This window comes from Portunus trituberculatus, chromosome 35, assembly GCF_017591435.1.
Source record: "Portunus trituberculatus isolate SZX2019 chromosome 35, ASM1759143v1, whole genome shotgun sequence".
Taxonomy (NCBI): Eukaryota; Metazoa; Arthropoda; class Malacostraca; order Decapoda; family Portunidae; genus Portunus; species Portunus trituberculatus.
The window spans coordinates 20,207,597-20,226,876 of record NC_059289.1 but is presented as its reverse complement, the minus strand read 5'-3'; the positions used below and the strand labels follow the sequence as shown (position 1 = coordinate 20,226,876).

The window sequence follows — 19,280 nt, the reverse complement described above, 5'->3', positions numbered from 1 at the left end:
GACCCAGGAGCCGACCTGCCTGCATCAATACTACGGAGTCAGGGACAGGTTGGTGGTGTCACATGACATGTGTGTTTGAGCAAAGATCTGACCACTTGGTGATACTTAAAGCATTCAGATGACAATTGGCAGCAAACCTCCACTCAGGCCACCAAGGTCTAGACAGGATGCTAAGGAGGGTAAGGCAGGCAGTGTACTGGCCTGGTATAGGAGGCAATTTACAACACCACAGAGATACCTGCATCATCTGCAACACCCACTCACCTTTGCAAGCAGATGAGCCCCTCACCCTGATGTCCCTACCCCAGTACCCATTTCAACATACAGTGCTAGATTTATTCCAGCTCAACAGACAAGTGTATTTGGCATATGCAGACAGGCTCAAAGGGTAGCTAAAGAGAGCACATTTCCCAAGTGGAGCTATGTCAAGCAAGCTGACATCAGTACTTCATCAGTATTTCCATCACTGGGGCACACCAGAGTCAGTTTCCACAGATGGTGGGACCAACTTAATCACTGAGGAGATGTGCAGCTTCATCAAGAAATTGGGAGTGGAGAGAAGAGTCACATCTGCCCACTTCCCACAGTCAAATGGCTAGGCAGAAGCAGCAGTCAGGTCTGCCAAGAGGCTGCTCCATGCGAACACAGGGGCCAGAGGCAGCCTTGACACTGACAAGGCAGCGGTGGTGTTATTGCAGAACTTGAACTTGCCACTGCACAATGTGGACAAGCCATTAACACAACTGGCTGTGGGCAGGCAGCTGTGGGATGGTATTCCTGTTCACAAACAGCATTAAAAGGTGGATATTCACTGAAGACAAGCTCTTGGAGCAAGATGGTTGGGTTGAGAGGCAAGGTACACCCAACTCTTCGAAAAAAAAAAAAAAAAAAAAAAAAACATAACCGGTATACCGAAATGCTTCTCATGCCAGTAATGTTGAAGTAAAAATACCCGTATACCGAATTCCCGTGCACATCCCTACACGTCATATTGTCATCACAGCTGATCACAGCACAGAAGCACTTCACCACCAGTTAGTGATGCATGATAAATGTCGTCAGAAAGATCAGCGTATACTGGTTTGCTGTCAGTTAGACCCTGTTACTATAGCAATGATTATTCTTTGCTTATTGCAGTTGAGAGGCGCACAAATACTGCAGGGACCAAAGGGTGCATACCGAGTTGCTCTCTCAGACACAGCTGTATGTTCACCTTTCAGGAATGGATTAATTTATTTTACATTGATTCTTATGGGGAAAATGGTTTTGGTTCATGAATATATATATATATATATATATATATATATATATATATATATATATATATATATATATATATATATATATATAAATTGTGTACTGTTTGAGGAATATATATATATATATATATATATATATATATATATATATATATATATATATATATATATATATATATATATATAATTTAGTTCAGTAATCATGTTCACTTTATGTGATTTTCATATTATGCAAACCCTCAGGAATGTATTCCTCACATATACTGAGAAATCCTTGTGTGTGTGTGTGTGTGTGTGTGTGTGTGTGTATATATATATATATATATATATATATATATATATATATATATATATATATATATATATATATATATATATATATATATATATATATATATATATATATATATATATATATATATATATATATATATATATATATATATATATATATATATATATATATATATATATATATATATATATATATATATATATATATATATATATATATATATATATATATATATATATATATATATATATATATATATACACACATACACACAAGGATTTCTCAATTTATGCGAGGAATACATTCCTGAGGGTTTGCATAATATGAAAATCACATAAAGTGAACATGATTACTGAACTAAATTGTGTACTGTTTGAGGAATATATATATATATATATATATATATATATATATATATATATATATATATATATATATATATATATATATATATATATATATATATATATATATATATATATATATATATATATATATATATATATATATATATATATATATATACAGTAATCGCCCGCATATCCGGATCGCCACTATCTGGAATTCGCTACTATCCGGAGCTGCCCCCAAGCATATTCAAACCTATCGCGCGAGCGATCCCTCGATCCCGCTAGGCGCTAGCACTTAAGGTGGTGTCACAATAGCACTTTTTCCTTCATCTTCAATGATTTCCGTTGGTTTTTTACTGTTCCGTCAATTCTTTCCGTCGTCTTGAGCCAGACGGAACACACCGTTTTTTTTTTTTCTAGAGTCAATTTTTAGTGAAATTAAGATTTATGGTTTCTAATCAAAACTTTTATATTAAAATTTGTGTGTGTCATTTAGCTCTCTAATTTTTGCCTGACAGGTGTAAGTTGACAAGAATTAGAATGAGAAACATCAAAAAGAGAAGACAACTAGAAACAAACAAACAGATGTATTGTTGTGAGACAGCTGGAGTTTAATTCTGGCCTCCCCTCTCCCCTCTGTCATGCATGTTATCTCCCTCTCCAAGATGCTCGCCTCACCCCATGCCTCACTGCTAGGCTTCTCCACCATCTCTCTATATCATAAGACTGATATGATCTTTTCAAACACTTTTTTTTTTCTTACTGCCTTCATCACAACTTTACATGACATAGTTCTCACAATAACACTTACCAAAAATTATGTTGAGACAGAGATAGAAAGGTGTACCAGACAAACAGTAAATACTTCACTATCATTATCTCACTTCAACACACTAATAATGACTGAGATAGTGTCCCAATTTTGTAGAGAAGCAGGTTTCTTATATGTTATCATTTTTCCTGCTCCAGGAAGTCATTAATGTATACACAATCATTTAATGTGCTTTCATACATTGTTTTCTTACCCATTTGGGTTATGTACATGTTTTTCTTTTTTCTCAATTCATATGAGGAAATTCCGCGTATCCAGATATTTCGCGTATCCGCCAGGGCCTTGGCTGCTATAATCCGGATACGTGGGCAATTACTATATATATATATATATATATATATATATATATATATATATATATATATATATATATATATATATACAAAAAAACTGGGCAGACAGTTCAACTCAGACTTTAGTTCGTGGGGTGGTTAGAGTCCGCCTTATCACAAAATCTGAGTTATTGGAGTCCAAGTTATCAAGGTTTAACAGTATATGTATACGCACACATACACACTCAACCCTCCACGATTGAGCCTAATTGGTGTATCTATCACTGTGTGATAACCTAAATTGCGATAGCCAAAGTTAATAACCTATGGTAATAATTAAAATTGGTACTAGGACCTCCAAGCTGTCATTCTTTGTCACTTTTTGCCTGGTTTTTATAACATATAATAGTATAAAAATGCAGAAATAATATCATATAAAAAAACAATCAAGAATCATAATAACAACATACAGTAAGGCCCCACATTAGCAAATCTCAGCTTGGTGAAATTCACTTTTGGCTATAGGGTGGCCACGAATCACAGAATGCACGCTTGGCAATTTGAATTCAAACTTGGCAGTACCCTGGCGGCCGCACGGCGAACCACGCGGCTCCCCGGTGACATCTCTAAACCTATCAGAACACAGTTTGAGAGTTCTCTTCAGCCATTTTGTTTGTGCTACCCTCTGTTCTGCTAGCATGGGAACGAATTCTGGCGATTTACCACCAACATGGCCTCTACTAGTGCAACAGGTGGTACCAGTGGGGGTAAGGACGAAAGTGGGCGAGGAAAATGGGTGGAATAACAGGAGTTACAGCCTTTATATCATGTCTTATTAGCTTTATTTATTGTTTATTAGTCTGTTTTGTACATGTGTTCTAATATGTGAAAGCAAAAGATTTTATTTCAGCTCGAAAGATGGTAGTTTAGGGATCAAACGAGGGACTTTGGCGATGACCAAGGATTGATTGAGGCATTTTTTAGGCAATTTATATGGTATACAGAACTCGTGCTTGGCGAAATTCACATTTGGCGGTAGTTACGCCAGACTAATTAATTAGCCAAGTGGGGGCTTACTGTGTGTATATATATATATATATATATATATATATATATATATATATATATATATATATATATATATATATATATATATATATATATATATATATATATATATATATATATATATATATATATATATATATATATATATATATATATATATATATATATATATATATATATATATATATATATATATATATATATATATATATATATATATAGAGAGAGAGAGAGAGAGAGAGAGAGAGAGAGAGAGAGAGAGAGAGAGAGAGAGAGAGAGAGGCCTGCTGAAGTGAATTGCTAGATAGGCCTTTCTGTTTGAATGTTGTTGGGCAAGCAAAGCAAATTAAACTTCCACACTGAGAGAGAGAGAGAGAGAGAGAGAGAGAGAGAGAGAGAGAGAGCACCATAGCTGCCAAATGTGCAGACGACAAACAAATGCAAACTAAAACTCTCCAATTACTTGATTTTTGTCTTTGGAGATCTACAATTTCATTTCTTTCTTCTTCTGAGCGAGGATAATTTAGTATGAAGTGGACTAGCTTTTCTTCTAGTAAATGACATAATGAGCAAAGTGTTTCATCAGTGCAGTGCCAGTGTCAGTGGTGAAAGCATAGCGATTTAAACAAAACACAGCTGCCTGGGCTGCGTTTGAGACGGCGCACCGGCATGTGCCGGCGTACCGAGACTCCCGGATCGTCTTTTCAAACGCTTTTGGGAGCTTCCTCTGTAAAATAAACAAACCCGCTTCGTTGCTATGGTAACGCGTCCCTGGCGGCCAAAGCATCAGGAGCTATGATGGATCTCCAGCAAATATTTCATCCATGACTGCGAAATATTGCCGCTGCTTCAAAGCACCTCTCCCATTCAGGTACTTGTAAAGTACTTCCCAGTGCATCTGTGAGCGTGACGGAGAACCAAGTCATAGTATAGTCCCTGGAAAGGGCACGAAGGGCACTGGAAACATGTTGTTTGGACCGCCATGTTTGTTAATGACGTCACCGCAGCACCACCTCTCGGGAGCGAGCGTCCCAAAGAATCCCGGCACGGCAACTCGCTACCTCTCACCGGCGTTTGAGAGGATACGTCTCGCGCCAGCACGTGCCGGTGCGCCGTCTCAAACGCACCCCTGCTGTTCTCTCTCTCTCTCTCTCTCTCTCTCTCTCTAAGATATACCTGTTCAAGTTGCAGATTACTGCCTTACATTGGCTGTGAAGGTGGCTATAAGCCAAGTTTGCAGCTGGGCAATACTCTGTAGAAAGACTGCATAAGGTGCAGGAATGTGAGGTATTTGCACTCAGCAGTGGAGCACTTCCCTGCTAAAATGCCATGTTTAGGATAGGGGAACACTTTTCCATAGAGAACACAGCTTAATTTTTACCTCAACAGTGATGCAGAACTAAAGTTAGGAGGATTTCGGGACTAATTTTTGAAACATGAATTTATATAGAAAAAGAGGGAGAGAAAGAAAGACAGAGACAGTGTAAAGAAGTAAAACAGAGTTAGAAAAGGAAGGCAAGCCCATTATATAAGGGGAGATAGACACTCAACACAACCACAGGAGTCACACAGATGTGCGAGTCACTCACACACACAATGTCAGCACAACAACAGTCCAACACACTCACCACAGATGCAACCGACAACTCCATGAGACACCATGGCAAGCCCTGCACACCACACTGGGCTTGTTAAATGGTACAACGTGAAGGCAGGTTACGGGTTTATCGAAGACCTCCGTACAGGGAAAGACATCTTTTGCCATGCCTCAGGCCTCACCCGGGCTCTTAAGGATCGGCCGCCCAGGGAGGGAGACGAAGTCCTTCTCGCCATCCACAAAGGGTCAAAGGGACCTGAGGCAAGGGATGTGACACCTGCCGGACCATCCTCTGCCCCAACTACGACCAGCCAGCACACACCACGGAGAAAAAGCACAGAGGAGAAGATACAAGAAAAAGTAATGGCCTGTATATTTACGGCCAAGGCATTGGCAGGAAGGAACCATCGTCGCCTGCAGGAACTTGTACCTGCCATCCTGCAGCACAATGGCCTGCCAGCCATCCAAATTCCTGTGTGCCCTTGCCAAGGCCAACCCCACCCGCACCCTCAGGAGCCGTTCCCGTCGAGGCAAGTCAGGAGATGCTTCAGTTGATACCGTGGCTGCTCCTAACCACCATCACCAACAAGACTACAAGAGGAAGCAGCGCCAGTGGGAGACGAACCCAAGATTCGGGAGAAGACGGACTCGGAGACGCAGGACGACGTGGCAGGAAGAGAAGAAGTAGAAGTAGACGATGAGGAAGAAGATGAAGATGTTGATGAGGAGGACGTGGAAGTGGACGTCCTGGGAAGCGGAAGTGAGGGAGAGACACCCTCGCCCCCGCCAGGGAAATCAAACCCACCTTCACCTCACCCACCCAACCCACCGCAGCCCACCCCACTGACACGGCAGACCAGAGCAACGACAGCCGCAGCAAAAAGAACAACCCAGCCAATCACTGCAGACCGGGAGAAAGCCGCAAGTGAAGACCAAAAAACGATGCGAGCGGCCATGGCAATGTTGGAACGTCTCAAAAGAGCCAATCCAAATATCGTACTTCACCCCACAAACATCAAAATAACCGAAGACGTGTGACACGGCTCTGCCAACACATGAAGAAGAATGGACGCTAGTCAAAAGACGAAAACACAAAACAAACAAATGACCAGCATGGGGGTCTGCCCCCCACCCTTCTACCTCACTCTGTACTTCATCCTTTCACCCAAATTATCTCTTTCCCAGCTAGCTAGCTAAACTCTTTTTTCACCGATCTTTCTATCCCCCCTAAAAAAAAAAAAAAAAAAAAAATATATATATATATATATATATATATATATATATATATATATATATATATATATATATATATATATATATATATATATATATATATATATATATATATATATATATATACCGATCTTTCTATCCCCACTAAAAAAAAAAAAAAAAAAATATATATATATATATATATATATATATATATATATATATATATATATATATATATATATATATATAAGGGAGATAGCAATAGTGTGGAGGTAGTCTACTCTGACTTTGACAATCCCTTGTCTTCCTCTCCCTCCCTAGTCACCACAGCAATGCCCTTCAGGCAGTCATAAAATGCTTGTTAAAATGCCACTGTACCACATGAGAATTAGCCATTATACCAAACGGGAAGCTATATTATTTATTCATCTATTCTTGGTAAGACAAAAGTTTATTACACTGTACACTTCTTAAATAATAATGAATTCTAATTTCAACATTGAGTGTAGGATAAGACATTAAATTATGAAAATATTTTTTTGCAATATTTAAAGAGAATAAACTACCAAAAAAAAAGAAAGAGGGTGTTGAAGGGTCTCACAGACAAACCACTCTCAGCAACGGACCGTTCGCGGTAACGGAAAACCCTTCACCTCCAAAGTGTTCATTATTGCGAGGCATTCAATATTGCAATTAAAATAAATATAGATAGAACTTGACAACTGGTTATTATGTTTTTACAGGGTTGCTTTTACTGGCTGAGTGAAAAGAATTACACCATCATGTTGAGTGGACAGATGATGATTAGTTATCTGAGAGAGAGAGAGAGAGAGAGAGAGAGAGAGAGAGAGAGAGAGAGAGAGAGAGAGAGAGAGAGAAACTGATTGTTGCCACTGGAAGAAATTTCATATAAAATTATTATTGTTATGCACTACATGTTAATAAACTTGAGACACTGATACAACTTACCATCAAGCAATCTTTTGCAATGAATTGTCTATTAATACATAATTCATTTGATGTTATAACTTCAGTATTCACTTGTTGATTTCAGGCATTCCATTAATTGGAATTATAAAATATTGAGCAAATATATAGTATAAAAGGAGTGTCCTGTATTAAAAGGTCAACTTTGTATGTGTATGCACTACATGTTAATAAACTTGAGACACTGATACAACTTACCATCAAGCAATCTTTTGCAATGAATTGTCTATTAATACATAATTCATTTGATGTTATAACTTCAGTATTCACTTGTTGATTTCAGGCATTCCATTAATTGGAATTATAAAATATTGAGCAAATATATAGTATAAAAGGAGTGTCCTGTATTAAAAGGTCAACTTTGTATGTGTATGATATTTTAAGTTGGAACACAATTTCTAACATGTGATGCCTCAAATAAATATAGTGTAAAAGTACATGGACTGTATTCTTAAAATTATCTGTGTTTTCATTCAGACTGTTTATGAACAAGTGTATTTTTTCCTTATTGAACAATCACTGAAATCATAAAAAAAAAAACCATCCTCGTATATATAAATAACTTCCACTAAGGCCAGTTAAAAGTCTCAGTTAAGAGAAGACACTTTAGAATCTGAGTCTATCATAACTTTAGATACTGTTTTATCTTAATGACACACCTTAACAAGAGCAACAAAATTTTCCTTATCTTCTGGTTTGCCACCCCTATTGGCAGGATACTCCCAGTCCAGGTCAAGCCCATCAAAACCATGATCCCTGAAAACAAAAAGAAAATGTATAATATATGTATGTACATACAGTAATTATGTCAGCTTTGGAATAAGTCCAACTTGGTATATGTCCTGTTTGGATGAAGAGAAAATATTTGCTTGGTAAATGACTTGTTTGTAATATGACTTGCATGCCAAAACTTGTATGGGTCAGAAAGTCATGACACCACATACTACCCTTGTTTACCTCTCTTGAAACAAAATTATGAGTGAGGTTAAATTTTCATTTTATTTCATGTACCGTGTACCCGCTGACCTCAAACTCCTCGGACCTTGTATGTACAATTCAAACTCTGACTGAAAAATTCAATAAATTATATCATCAGAAGCCGACCAAAAACTGGATCTTGACCAGCCTTGAGAAGTATCAGTTGCATGTCTCTTTCTTTTGTGGTCAGGCATAAACACCATGGCTAAGTCGACCATTAATACTATAATTAAAGACGGAGGTGCTACCAAAACAAATAATATTGCCAAAATATCTATTTTAGTGTAAGTAAAGAAATTGGGACTGCAAGGTCTGTTGTACCATGTAGGTCTTTGTAATTATTTAACTCTCTCACTATCATCCACATGCTTTATAAAACTCACCACCAAAAGAAAAACAATATCAATTTTAGTTACATTTTTTTTTTTTTTTTACTTAGGTAAGAATCCGAGTTCTTGGATCGGATTAGATTTCTTCACATTATTTCTTATGGAGAAAATGATTTTGAAAAAAATCAGACTAAGGAAAGCTAGGCAGGAACAAAGATGACCTTTTTTGAAAGAAATTGCAGCAAGGCTGGAAGAGAAGATGGGCCAGGAGGGCATGGAGGAGGAGATGACATGTAGATATTAGGTTAGGCTGTGCTTTAACTGAAGAAAAAAATGTAATGATAACAAGTATATGTTTCTCTACCTTATAAAAACGTGTTTGTCGCATTACCTGTTTCATATGACTTAGGAATAGAGTCTGAACTTTGTCCTGATCGCAGAAATAGAAAATAACTAACCCCTCAACAACTCAACTGGTATGTAAGGCGAGTGAGGGGTTACAAAGAAAACGGGAAGCCTCCCCGTTCCCCCTCCCCCGTCCACCTGCGCAGGCGGCCACCATGCCATTCTTTTTTCTGCGATTGGATAGTATAGACGTCTTGTCCCCTGAATTGCTTCGTTTTTTTCCGGCTTCTGGAAATTTCTCGTGATGGAAGGTGCTTCTTCTGCCAAGGAACAGTCACCCTCACAGCGGAGCAGGAGGTTCTGCATTGGCAAGGGCTGTACCAAGCAGATAAGTAGCGACTCCCTAGATCAGGGGTTCTCAATCTAGAGTTTGTGAACCCCCAGGGGTTCACGAGCAGATTTCCATAGGTACTTAGATGGCTGATTTAATGATACATCCTTTGCAGAATACCTTTGCCTATTGAGTTAGTGTTAGTCACTAAATTAACATTCTGTTCGATGTCAAATTACTGGTTCGGGTAGATGGTCTTATAACTCACAGGGTTCATAACGAGAAGAAGGTTGAGAACCCCTGCCCTAGATCCTCATAACAGTTGTGTTAAGTGCAGGGGCAGCATGTGTACTCCTGACAGCATGTGTGACGAGTGCAAGGAGTGGCAGGAAGACACGGTGCTTACGGCTTACAAGTACCAGCGCAGCTTAGGGACCCAAAAGTAAGTCTTTCACCAAGAGGCATTCGTCTTCACTACACTCGTATGCCGCACCTCCCGATAAGCAGGTAATCGGTAGTTTTGTGTAAGATGAGGAGTGTCGGGATTGCTCTGTGCTCTCCCCAAGTTCCAGCATGGATCCTGGGCCTTCTGCTTCACAGGTAGTTGCTCCCCCTCCTGCAGGTGTGCAGGAACAGCTTACCAGTGTGCTTTCTATCATATCGCAGTTTGCTAGTTGTCTGGGGCTGTCTGGTACTGCTCAGCCCGCGTGTTTGAAGGATGTGGTGAAGGAAGTGGTTGAGAAGACAGTGGTTAGGGAGCTTCCTAACTTTGTTTCAGTTTCAGCCCCCACCGCTGTTAACTGCGGTCACGTCTGGCACCCCACCCTCCCCCGATGCTCCTCCGCTCATAGATATGAGTCAAGTTGGTGTGGCCAGTGAGGGACGGTTGGCAGCGGGTGTTACCCTGCATCTCCCCTTTAGCTTAGTTAACCTAAATAGGTTAGCAGGTTCCACGCCTCAAGTTAATTCCGATTCTGGCTACAAGCGCCAAGGGAAGGAACCAAAGGACATGAAGGGCAGGATCAAGCGTCAGCAGCAGCTCATCTTCCCTTGCTCAACTCATCACCAAAACGCCCTGCAATGTCGCCTAGCGTTGCTAAGAAGACCAGGAAATCTTTTACTTTCGAAGTGAAGCTGGATATTATTCACAGACACGAGAGAGGCCAGAAAACTAATAGCATTGCTCGCTACCATCTTGACTCAATCTACTGTCTCTACTATTTTCAAGTCAACAGACTCTATTAAGAAGGCTGGTGAGACCGTACCTTCCTTGCAAGCTAATAGAACCACCTGAACTAGTGACTCTACAAAGGATAAAATGGAAAGCCTTGTGGAAATGTGGTATATAAGATTTGTATGTGATACAATGATGCGCCCTTTGTTTACATTCCACAGGTTTCCGGTTGGTGTCTTTTCCATTTCACTCTCCCTCCCTTCATAAATCTAAGATCATCAACATTATTAAGTTACGTTCATACATACATTAGTGTACATTATAATGACTTGAATTGAACTGCCTAAATGTTTAACTTCATAATTTTGACTTTCATTAAACCTTTTACTGTACTATGATGCACACTCTCGCTTTGTTTACTCTCAATGGAAGTTCAAGTCAGGGGTTAAACTTGTTATAATCGGTTCGCTTAACGAAGGTTTTTTAGGAACGTAACCCCTTTGTTAAGCAGAGGTTGCCTGTATATATATATATATATATATATATATATATATATATATATATATATATATATATATATATATATATATATATATTCAAGTTGTGCCAAGTAGTATTAAGTGAACATTTTTTTGTGTACAATCTATGGCAATGAGGCTCAGATTAGGTTATGAATATTTTCGGGAAGTCAGTGCTTCTCCTAGTGTATGGTGTGTGCTGTGTGCTGCACCATAGCTAATATAATTCTTATTGGCATTTAGAGCATTGAAATATTAGATTTTTTATGTGTAGCTTTAATAAAAATCATAGCAAACTAAATTTTTTTATTATTCGAACAAGGAAGAAAAGAACAACATACCATAACATTTTTTCAAAGCTATTACTTTGCATCATTATGTCATGGACTGTCCTCTTATTGCCAAATTTAGGCCGCAAGGTCAGCATGATTTGTATACTCTCATTGACCATCTCGTAGACTTATCCTCTCTCAGGGATATATTCAAGGAATAACCTATGACTGCTCTATACAATAGGTACAAAATAGGGAGGCAGTCAATAGGATCTTGCTAGATCAATAGTGAAGTTGTGAAATCTATTAGTGCCTTATTAGCAAATCATACTGATGCTACATCAAGCTGGCATTTTATAAAAAAAAAAAAAAAAAAAAAAAAAAAAAACATTAAAAACATAATCTACATCATAATGAAAAGCAGGCAAATATAAACACGTAGCCTTAGCTGAAGTGTATAAATATCATGGGAAACTTACTGAATGAACTTAATGGATGAGTCAATGAAAGCCTTCCTGGTGGCAGCCGTTGCAGCCATGGCAGAGTACTTGGTGGAACCTTCTGTCCAACCTCCCACTGCCAACAGCACCTTCAGCCGAGGATTGAGACTCTTCAAGTTGACAAACCTTTGTAGAGCTTCTGTAGGATATCAATCCCAACATGAATACAGGAAAAAGAAGCATAAAAAACATAACATAACATAAATAATAGGATAACAAAGGGCCACCAGGGCCCATCTAGGTTATCCTGTATCAGTCGCACAGCGACCTCGTCATCAGTACATAGTTTTTAAGACAACTTAGTATTCCTTGCTTATTTGGTGTTCTTACAAGAAATTCTTTGGAAAAATATTAAGGACTCTATCAAGAATATTCATTGTGATAAATCTAGAATTCCTATATTTAATTTTGAATTTTGGATACTGTTAATTTATAATGTTGCTTATATTATCACATGGGTAAATATCAAGATTAGCCATGCAGCTCTGTTTCCCATTATTTTCAGCTCCTACCCCCTACAATCTTGGTGACCTAGTGGGTAAGCAGTTTTTGGGTGGGGAAAGCAAAAGTATGGTCAAATTTCACTTCTTACCACCGTGCTACAGTGGAACCATGCGTGCTTTAGAGTCCGAGGGGTTCCAAGCGCACAGGTTCGAATCCTGTCCACAGTCTGAGTGTAGGTTGGGCTTCCTCACTCGGGGCAACGGTTTCCTAGCGGTTGGGCTTTGAGATAGGAGGTAACCCAAAAAGTATTCCTTTTAGCCCATAAATTCGCATGAAAAGCCTACATGGTATAAATAAAAAATAAATAGATAAGTAGAGAGCTACTACTGCTATTGTTATGACTGATGCCATCGTTGATAATACCGAAAATAATTATCCAGAAATTTGTAGTTGAAACCTTCGGAAATCTGTACCATTTACCAACTTAGGGACGTTACTCTAACCTAGCATTATATAACCTAACCTAGCAATACCTAATTTAGCCTTACCTAACTTAGCATCACCTAACCCAGCATTGGCTTACCTAAACAAAGGTACTGTACATTGGCAGCAGACAAGTTAAATTAAATAATCTTAGATTAGAGTAGGTTGGAATATGTTAGGCTAGGTAATGATAGGTTAGATTAAGTTTGATAATCCTAAGTTAGTGTCCCTATAGACTACAGATTTCTGGATATTATTTTTGTAATATCAAAGATGGTGCCTATCATAACAACTACAGCAATAGCTTCTTACTTATTTTTAGAGTTAAGAGGTGAAATTTTTTTTTTTATATATATTTTAGCTTTCCTGACCTGAAAACCCTATTTTGGATGTATTTTATCTTTTAGATGTCCCTATTCATTGTCCTAATCTGTCTGAACCAGTGCTTCCCAAACTTTTACAGAGTATCACTTGGAGGCCCCATACAGTCCCTGCATACCACCTGGTTCCAGAAAACTTAGTTCTAGCAAATATCAATTTATTCACAAGTAAAACACATAAATAAACTAACAATAAGGACCACAACTCAATTTAATGCCAGGGATGCATGTTTCTTCTCCACAAGCTGATCAATGCCAGATTATCTTGTGTAAGACAATAATTCACTGGTCTGCGTTTCAAAACTTTTTTGAAAAGGTCAATGGTTTTCCAACTCATTTATAACCATTTTTGCATGCTGAGTTCGAAAATACAGTTTATTTTCCTGGGTCAGGTCTGGTTTCTAAGATACAGTCAACTTCTTTCCCAGCATATTTTTCTGAAATATCGCAATCTAAGCATTCATTGGCTTTGCTTTTGCAAAACTGGTTAGTGGGTAACCTTTAATAAAAATTTATATTTCCATTTTCAAGTCTATAAAAATGGATTGGAAGTGTAAAAACCATTTTAATAGGTTTTGTTACATCTGCGGACATGTGGTTCTTCCAGACCGTCAAGCAAAATTCACTGATTTTACTTCGTCAAATCACCTTCTGCCACGTGGAGATTTCTACATGAGATAAGCCATCCGCACACCGGCCAGTCAGTTGCTGGACCATTCCCGTGCTGGTCAGACGTGTTTTTCAGACGTGGTCATTGTTTTCCACGGTGTTTCCTTCGATTGGCGTTTGTCACGACAGGTTCTTTGCCCTATATACTCAGGTTGGATCTATGGTATGGGATGGGCCTGCCATAGGGCATTGGTATAGGATGGGCCTGCCAATTTGCCAAGTTAGAAATTTTTGTGGCCTAATGCAGGCTTTTGGCTCGTTGAGTGCAGGTGTCAGTCATGTAGGGGCTGGAGGACTGCACAGCCCTGCCACCTGAGGTGTCCTGCCATGGTAACAGCAGGAGGAGTGCCACTGGGTCATCAAGGGATAGCATGAGGTCAATGGATAGCTTGGACGACTCCCAGGCAAGGCTGGAGAGGGTGCATGACAGTCGGATGCGGCGCCGCCAAGATGTAAACAAACCAGTTAGGCGCACACGTGCACAGACGTCTCCCCAGTTCATGAGGAAAATGTTCCTTCCTGGCAAATGGTCATGAAAGAACTGGTGCATTTGAAAGGTGAAGTGGCTAAACTGTCAGCTAGTAAGTCCCCTGACCCAAAGATGCACCAAGTAAATTACCAGGCAAGTACTTCGGGGTTGCAGGCAGCTGCTTTGCCTGCGACTTTTTCTGGGTTTGTGGACTCCACTGATGAGGAGGACGGTGAGATTAGAGAGGTTTTTCACGTGCCTACCTAATGATATTTCCGAGGGGCCAAGAATTTTCACCAAATTGATGAAGCCAGTTTTTGCTGCATTGAGAGAAAAAGGCCATGTAATTACTAGTTTTATTGATGATTCTTTAATTTGTAATGAGTCTAGGACAGGCTGTCTGGCTTGTGTCGATGATACCATTGAATTACTTCATAAACTAGGTTTTTGCATTAACATGGACAAGTCCAAGACAAGTCCGTGCTAGAGCCCACTCAGACCATTGTATACTTGGGTAATATTATTGATACTAATAATATGACTGTTTCATTGCCACAACGCAGGATTCACAAAATCACGCAAGCCTGTGAAACACTTAGAAATAAATGTACAGATAGAATCAGGGTAGTAGCCAGAGTTATTGGTCTACTGGTTGCTGCCATTCCAGCAGTGGAGCTTGGCAAGCTACATTACAGGAATTTGGAAGCTGAAAAAATTGCAGCTTTGAAAATCAAACAAGGGAACTTTGATAGTTACATGGGAATTACAGAGGGTATGAAATCTGACCTTCAATGGTGGATTCATAACATTTCTAGACAGAATAGGAAATTTTTTAGAACAGGCACGGATGTTGACGTCTATACGAACGCTTCAAACACAGGTTGGGGCGGCCATGTTCTCCATCAGTCTGTCACAGGTAGTTGGTCAGCTGAAGAAAGGTTGATGCACATTAATGCATTGGAGCTTAAGGCCATTCTATTAGTTTTGCAAGTGTTTGCTCCAGTTCTCAAAGGAAAACACATTAAGGTCTTTTGTGACAATACTACTGCAATGACTTATGTTAATCAAATGGGTGGTATAAAATCTAGTATTTGTAATGAGATAGCCACCAATATCTGGGATTGGTGCATCACATATGATGCTTGGATAACATGTTCTCACATCTCAGGAAAGGCGAACACGTTGGCGGATTCGGCGTCTCGGTTAGTTAAGGATGGACATGAATGGAAACTCAATGTTAATATTTTCCAACAGGTATGCGTTATTTTTGGTACTCCGGTGATTGACTTGTTTGCATCAAGGCTCAATAAACAACTACCTTGCTATTGCTCTTGGAACCCAAATCCAGGTGCAACATATTTGGATGCATTCACTTTAAACTGGTCTAGATTTAAGCTTTCATACATCTTTCCACCCTTTTCACTGATCGCTAGGTGTCTGCAGAAGTTAAGTGCAGAAGAGGCGAGAGTGTGGATGGTGGTCCTGCTGTGGTTATCACAACCATGGATGGGCACACTAGTCAGGATGCTGATAGATCACTCTCGCCTCATCACGCAAAAGAGAGAGGTGCTAGTAAACCTCTCTTCAGGGGAGGAACATCCGATTATGAGGCACACTCAACTGATGGCGTGCCTTCTATCGGTAGCACATGCGAAGCAGGTGCGTCCCTCGTGAAAAACGAGGACGGGGAAACAATATAGACCACACCTTAAGAGATGGACACAGTTTTGTAATAGATGGGATGTTAGTCCATTTGATCCCACTGCCTCAAACATCATAAATTTTCTGTCTGAAACTTTCAACAGGAATGTGGGTTATGAGTTGGTCAACACTGCAAGAAGTGCCCTCTCGTCACTAGGGATTGTCGTGAATGGATACAGAGCGGGTAATCATCCATTAGTCATCAGGTTCATGAAGGGCATATTTAACCTAAGACCACCATAAACTAGATACACGGAAACGTGGGATGTTCAGCCAGTTCTGACAATGTTAACATCTATGTATCCTTTGCACATTTTGACACTTAAGGATTTATCGTTGAAATTGGTCATGCTAATGGCATTGACTTAAGCAGCTAGAGTAAAAACTTTGCACCTGTTGTGTACACAGGGTATGCACATAGATAAAGATTTCATTTCAGTTTATTTAAGGGGAAACATTAAGCAGTGTAGGCCTACATTTAATATATGGACTGTTAAATTTCAAGCATATTCTAGGGATGGACACAAGAAAGTACTTTTGCAAAGTACTATGACAAACAAGTTGTTAAAGAAGTAGACTCTTTTCAAGAAGCAGTGTTGGAGTAGGTTGGTTACTCTTTTGTGTTACAATTGTATTCTTATGTTTGGATATTGAAAAAATTGCTTAAAAATTACTTTTGCAAGTTTATTGGGACAAAGGTAGTGTGGCTGAAGTTGGAATTGCCAGAGTGGTTTTGTTAGTCTCTTAAAATACAGATGTATTTGAAATTTGGTATAGAGGTTCAATTGTAATGGGTAGTGAACTTCATGTGATAATGGATTTATGTACGTATAATGAAATTTCCAATGCAGGATCGTGGTTTTTTATCCCATATCACAATGCTTTTGAGAGGCAGTTGTTTAGGCACGACACCCACGTGGCTTTAAAGCCTCATGTAGGAATCTCCACGTGGCAGAAGGTGATTTGACGAAGTAAAATGATAAAGTAAACGAGACTTACCGTAGGTCAGTTGAAGTATGCTTTGGATTTTAGGAGTCAAATCACCTCTGCCGTAGTGGAGATTTTTACATGCCCACCACTTCCCACCCTTGTCCACATGTTTTACAAGGATTACTTGTATTTATGATTAATTACCGTACATGTTAGCTGATATCATGTGGGCGTTCGTGGCTTTGAAGTCTGACTGGCCGGTGCACGGATGGCTTATCTCATGTAAAAATCTCCACTACGGCAGAGGTGATTTGACTCCTAAAATCCAAAGCATACTTCAACTGACCTACGGTAAGTCTCGTATACTTTATAATTTTGTGAAGAAGGCATATCACGCTTACTTTGGAGTCAAACTAGGGAACCAGGATATGCTATTCACTCCCCATATCTGCTGCAAAACATGTGTAGAGAACTTACGGGATTGGAGGAACAAGAAAAGGAAGAGTATGCCATTTGGTGTCCCAATGATGTGGAGGGAAGGAAATATCATGTTACCGACAGCTACTTTTGCATGACAAATCTAAAAGGCATCAATCGCAAGAACAAGCACCATGTTCAATACCCTGATGTTCCTTCTGCCATAAAGCCAGTCCCCCATGGCCCCGATCTTCGTGTTCCTGAGTCAAATGTCACCATGGAATCTAGTTCTGATTCCAAATCTAGTGACATGATTGATACAGCTAAGTGTGATTAATACAGGCCAGAAGACGACGACCAACCAGTGCGTTTGACCCAAGCCAAACTCAATGACCTGAAATGAGACCTGAACCTTTCGAAGGAGTCTGCCCAGCTACTGGGTTCTCGTCTTCAAAAGAAACATCTACTGGCGCCAGGAACAACATTCTATTGATGTCGGGACCGCGCGAGAGAATTTAGAACATTTTTCATGTTTAATGAAGCATCTTCGCTGGTTTACTGGAGCAATATTGCTGACCTGATTGAATTACTTGGTCTGAAGTATGATGCTATGGAATGGAGACTTTCCATTGATTCATCTAACAGAAGTCTCAAAGCAGTTCTTCTGAATATCGGAAACAAGTTTTCATCGATCCCTGTTGGGCACTCAGTTGAAATGAAAGAATCCCACAAAAGCATGGAACGTCTGTTGTCTGCTCTGAACTACCAGAAACATAAGTGGTTGATCTGTGGAGATCTTAAAGTTGTTGGACTCATCCTAGGACTTCAAGGTGGTTACACAAAGTATCCATGCTTTCTGTGCTTATGGGATAGCCATGCTGATGACCAGCATTGAGTGGCCATCAAGACAAGGATTAAAATCTGGATCACAACGTTTTGTCCCAATCTCTGGTTGAACCGAGCAAGATATTGCTTCCACATCTCCACATCAAACACGGTCTAATGAGGAACTTTGTAAAGGCATTGGACAGGGAAGGTGGAGGATTTGCTTTCTTACATCAGAAATTTCAACGAAAAAGCATGGAGAAAATTAACGCAGGTATATTTGATGGTCCTCAAATAAGGGAACTCATCAAGGATACTAGTTTTGATGATGCACTGAATCCTGCTGAACTCTCTGCCTGGTTGTTCCTTAAGTCAGTCATTGCAAACTTCCTTGGCAACCACAGAAGTTTCCAGTATCAGAAGGTGGTTGATGAGTTAATGGAGAATTTCCGCTAACTTGGTGTGCGCATGTCATGTGAAAATGCACTTCCTCCGATCTCATCTGGACTATTTTCCAGAAAATTGTGGAGACTTCAGTGAAGAACAGGGTGAGTGTTTTCACCAAGATATCAGAGTTATGGAGGAACGCTATCAAGGCCGATGGGATGTCAACTTTCTGGCCAACTACTCCTGGTGCCTA

General features: G+C 39.4%; 1 protein-coding gene and 1 long non-coding RNA gene across 6 annotated transcripts in view; one reads left to right on the top strand and one right to left on the bottom strand.

Moving 5' to 3' along the window:
* LOC123513298 (probable chitinase 2) overlaps window positions 1-19,280 on the bottom strand; it is a 99,499-nt gene that overhangs the window by 35,303 nt on the left and 44,916 nt on the right. For all 5 annotated transcript variants that reach the window (XM_045270386.1, XM_045270387.1, XM_045270385.1 and 2 more), the window contains 2 exons: window positions 12,302-12,461; window positions 8,535-8,631 (listed from right to left, as the gene is read on the bottom strand). In XM_045270386.1, the coding sequence (XP_045126321.1) occupies window positions 8,535-8,631; window positions 12,302-12,461 (257 nt within the window). The remainder of the gene's footprint in view (window positions 1-8,534; window positions 8,632-12,301; window positions 12,462-19,280) is intronic.
* LOC123513300 lies at window positions 7,151-8,312 on the top strand. The gene is made up of 2 exons (XR_006677312.1): window positions 7,151-8,013; window positions 8,230-8,312. It is a non-coding gene; the product is annotated as an uncharacterized LOC123513300 (long non-coding RNA).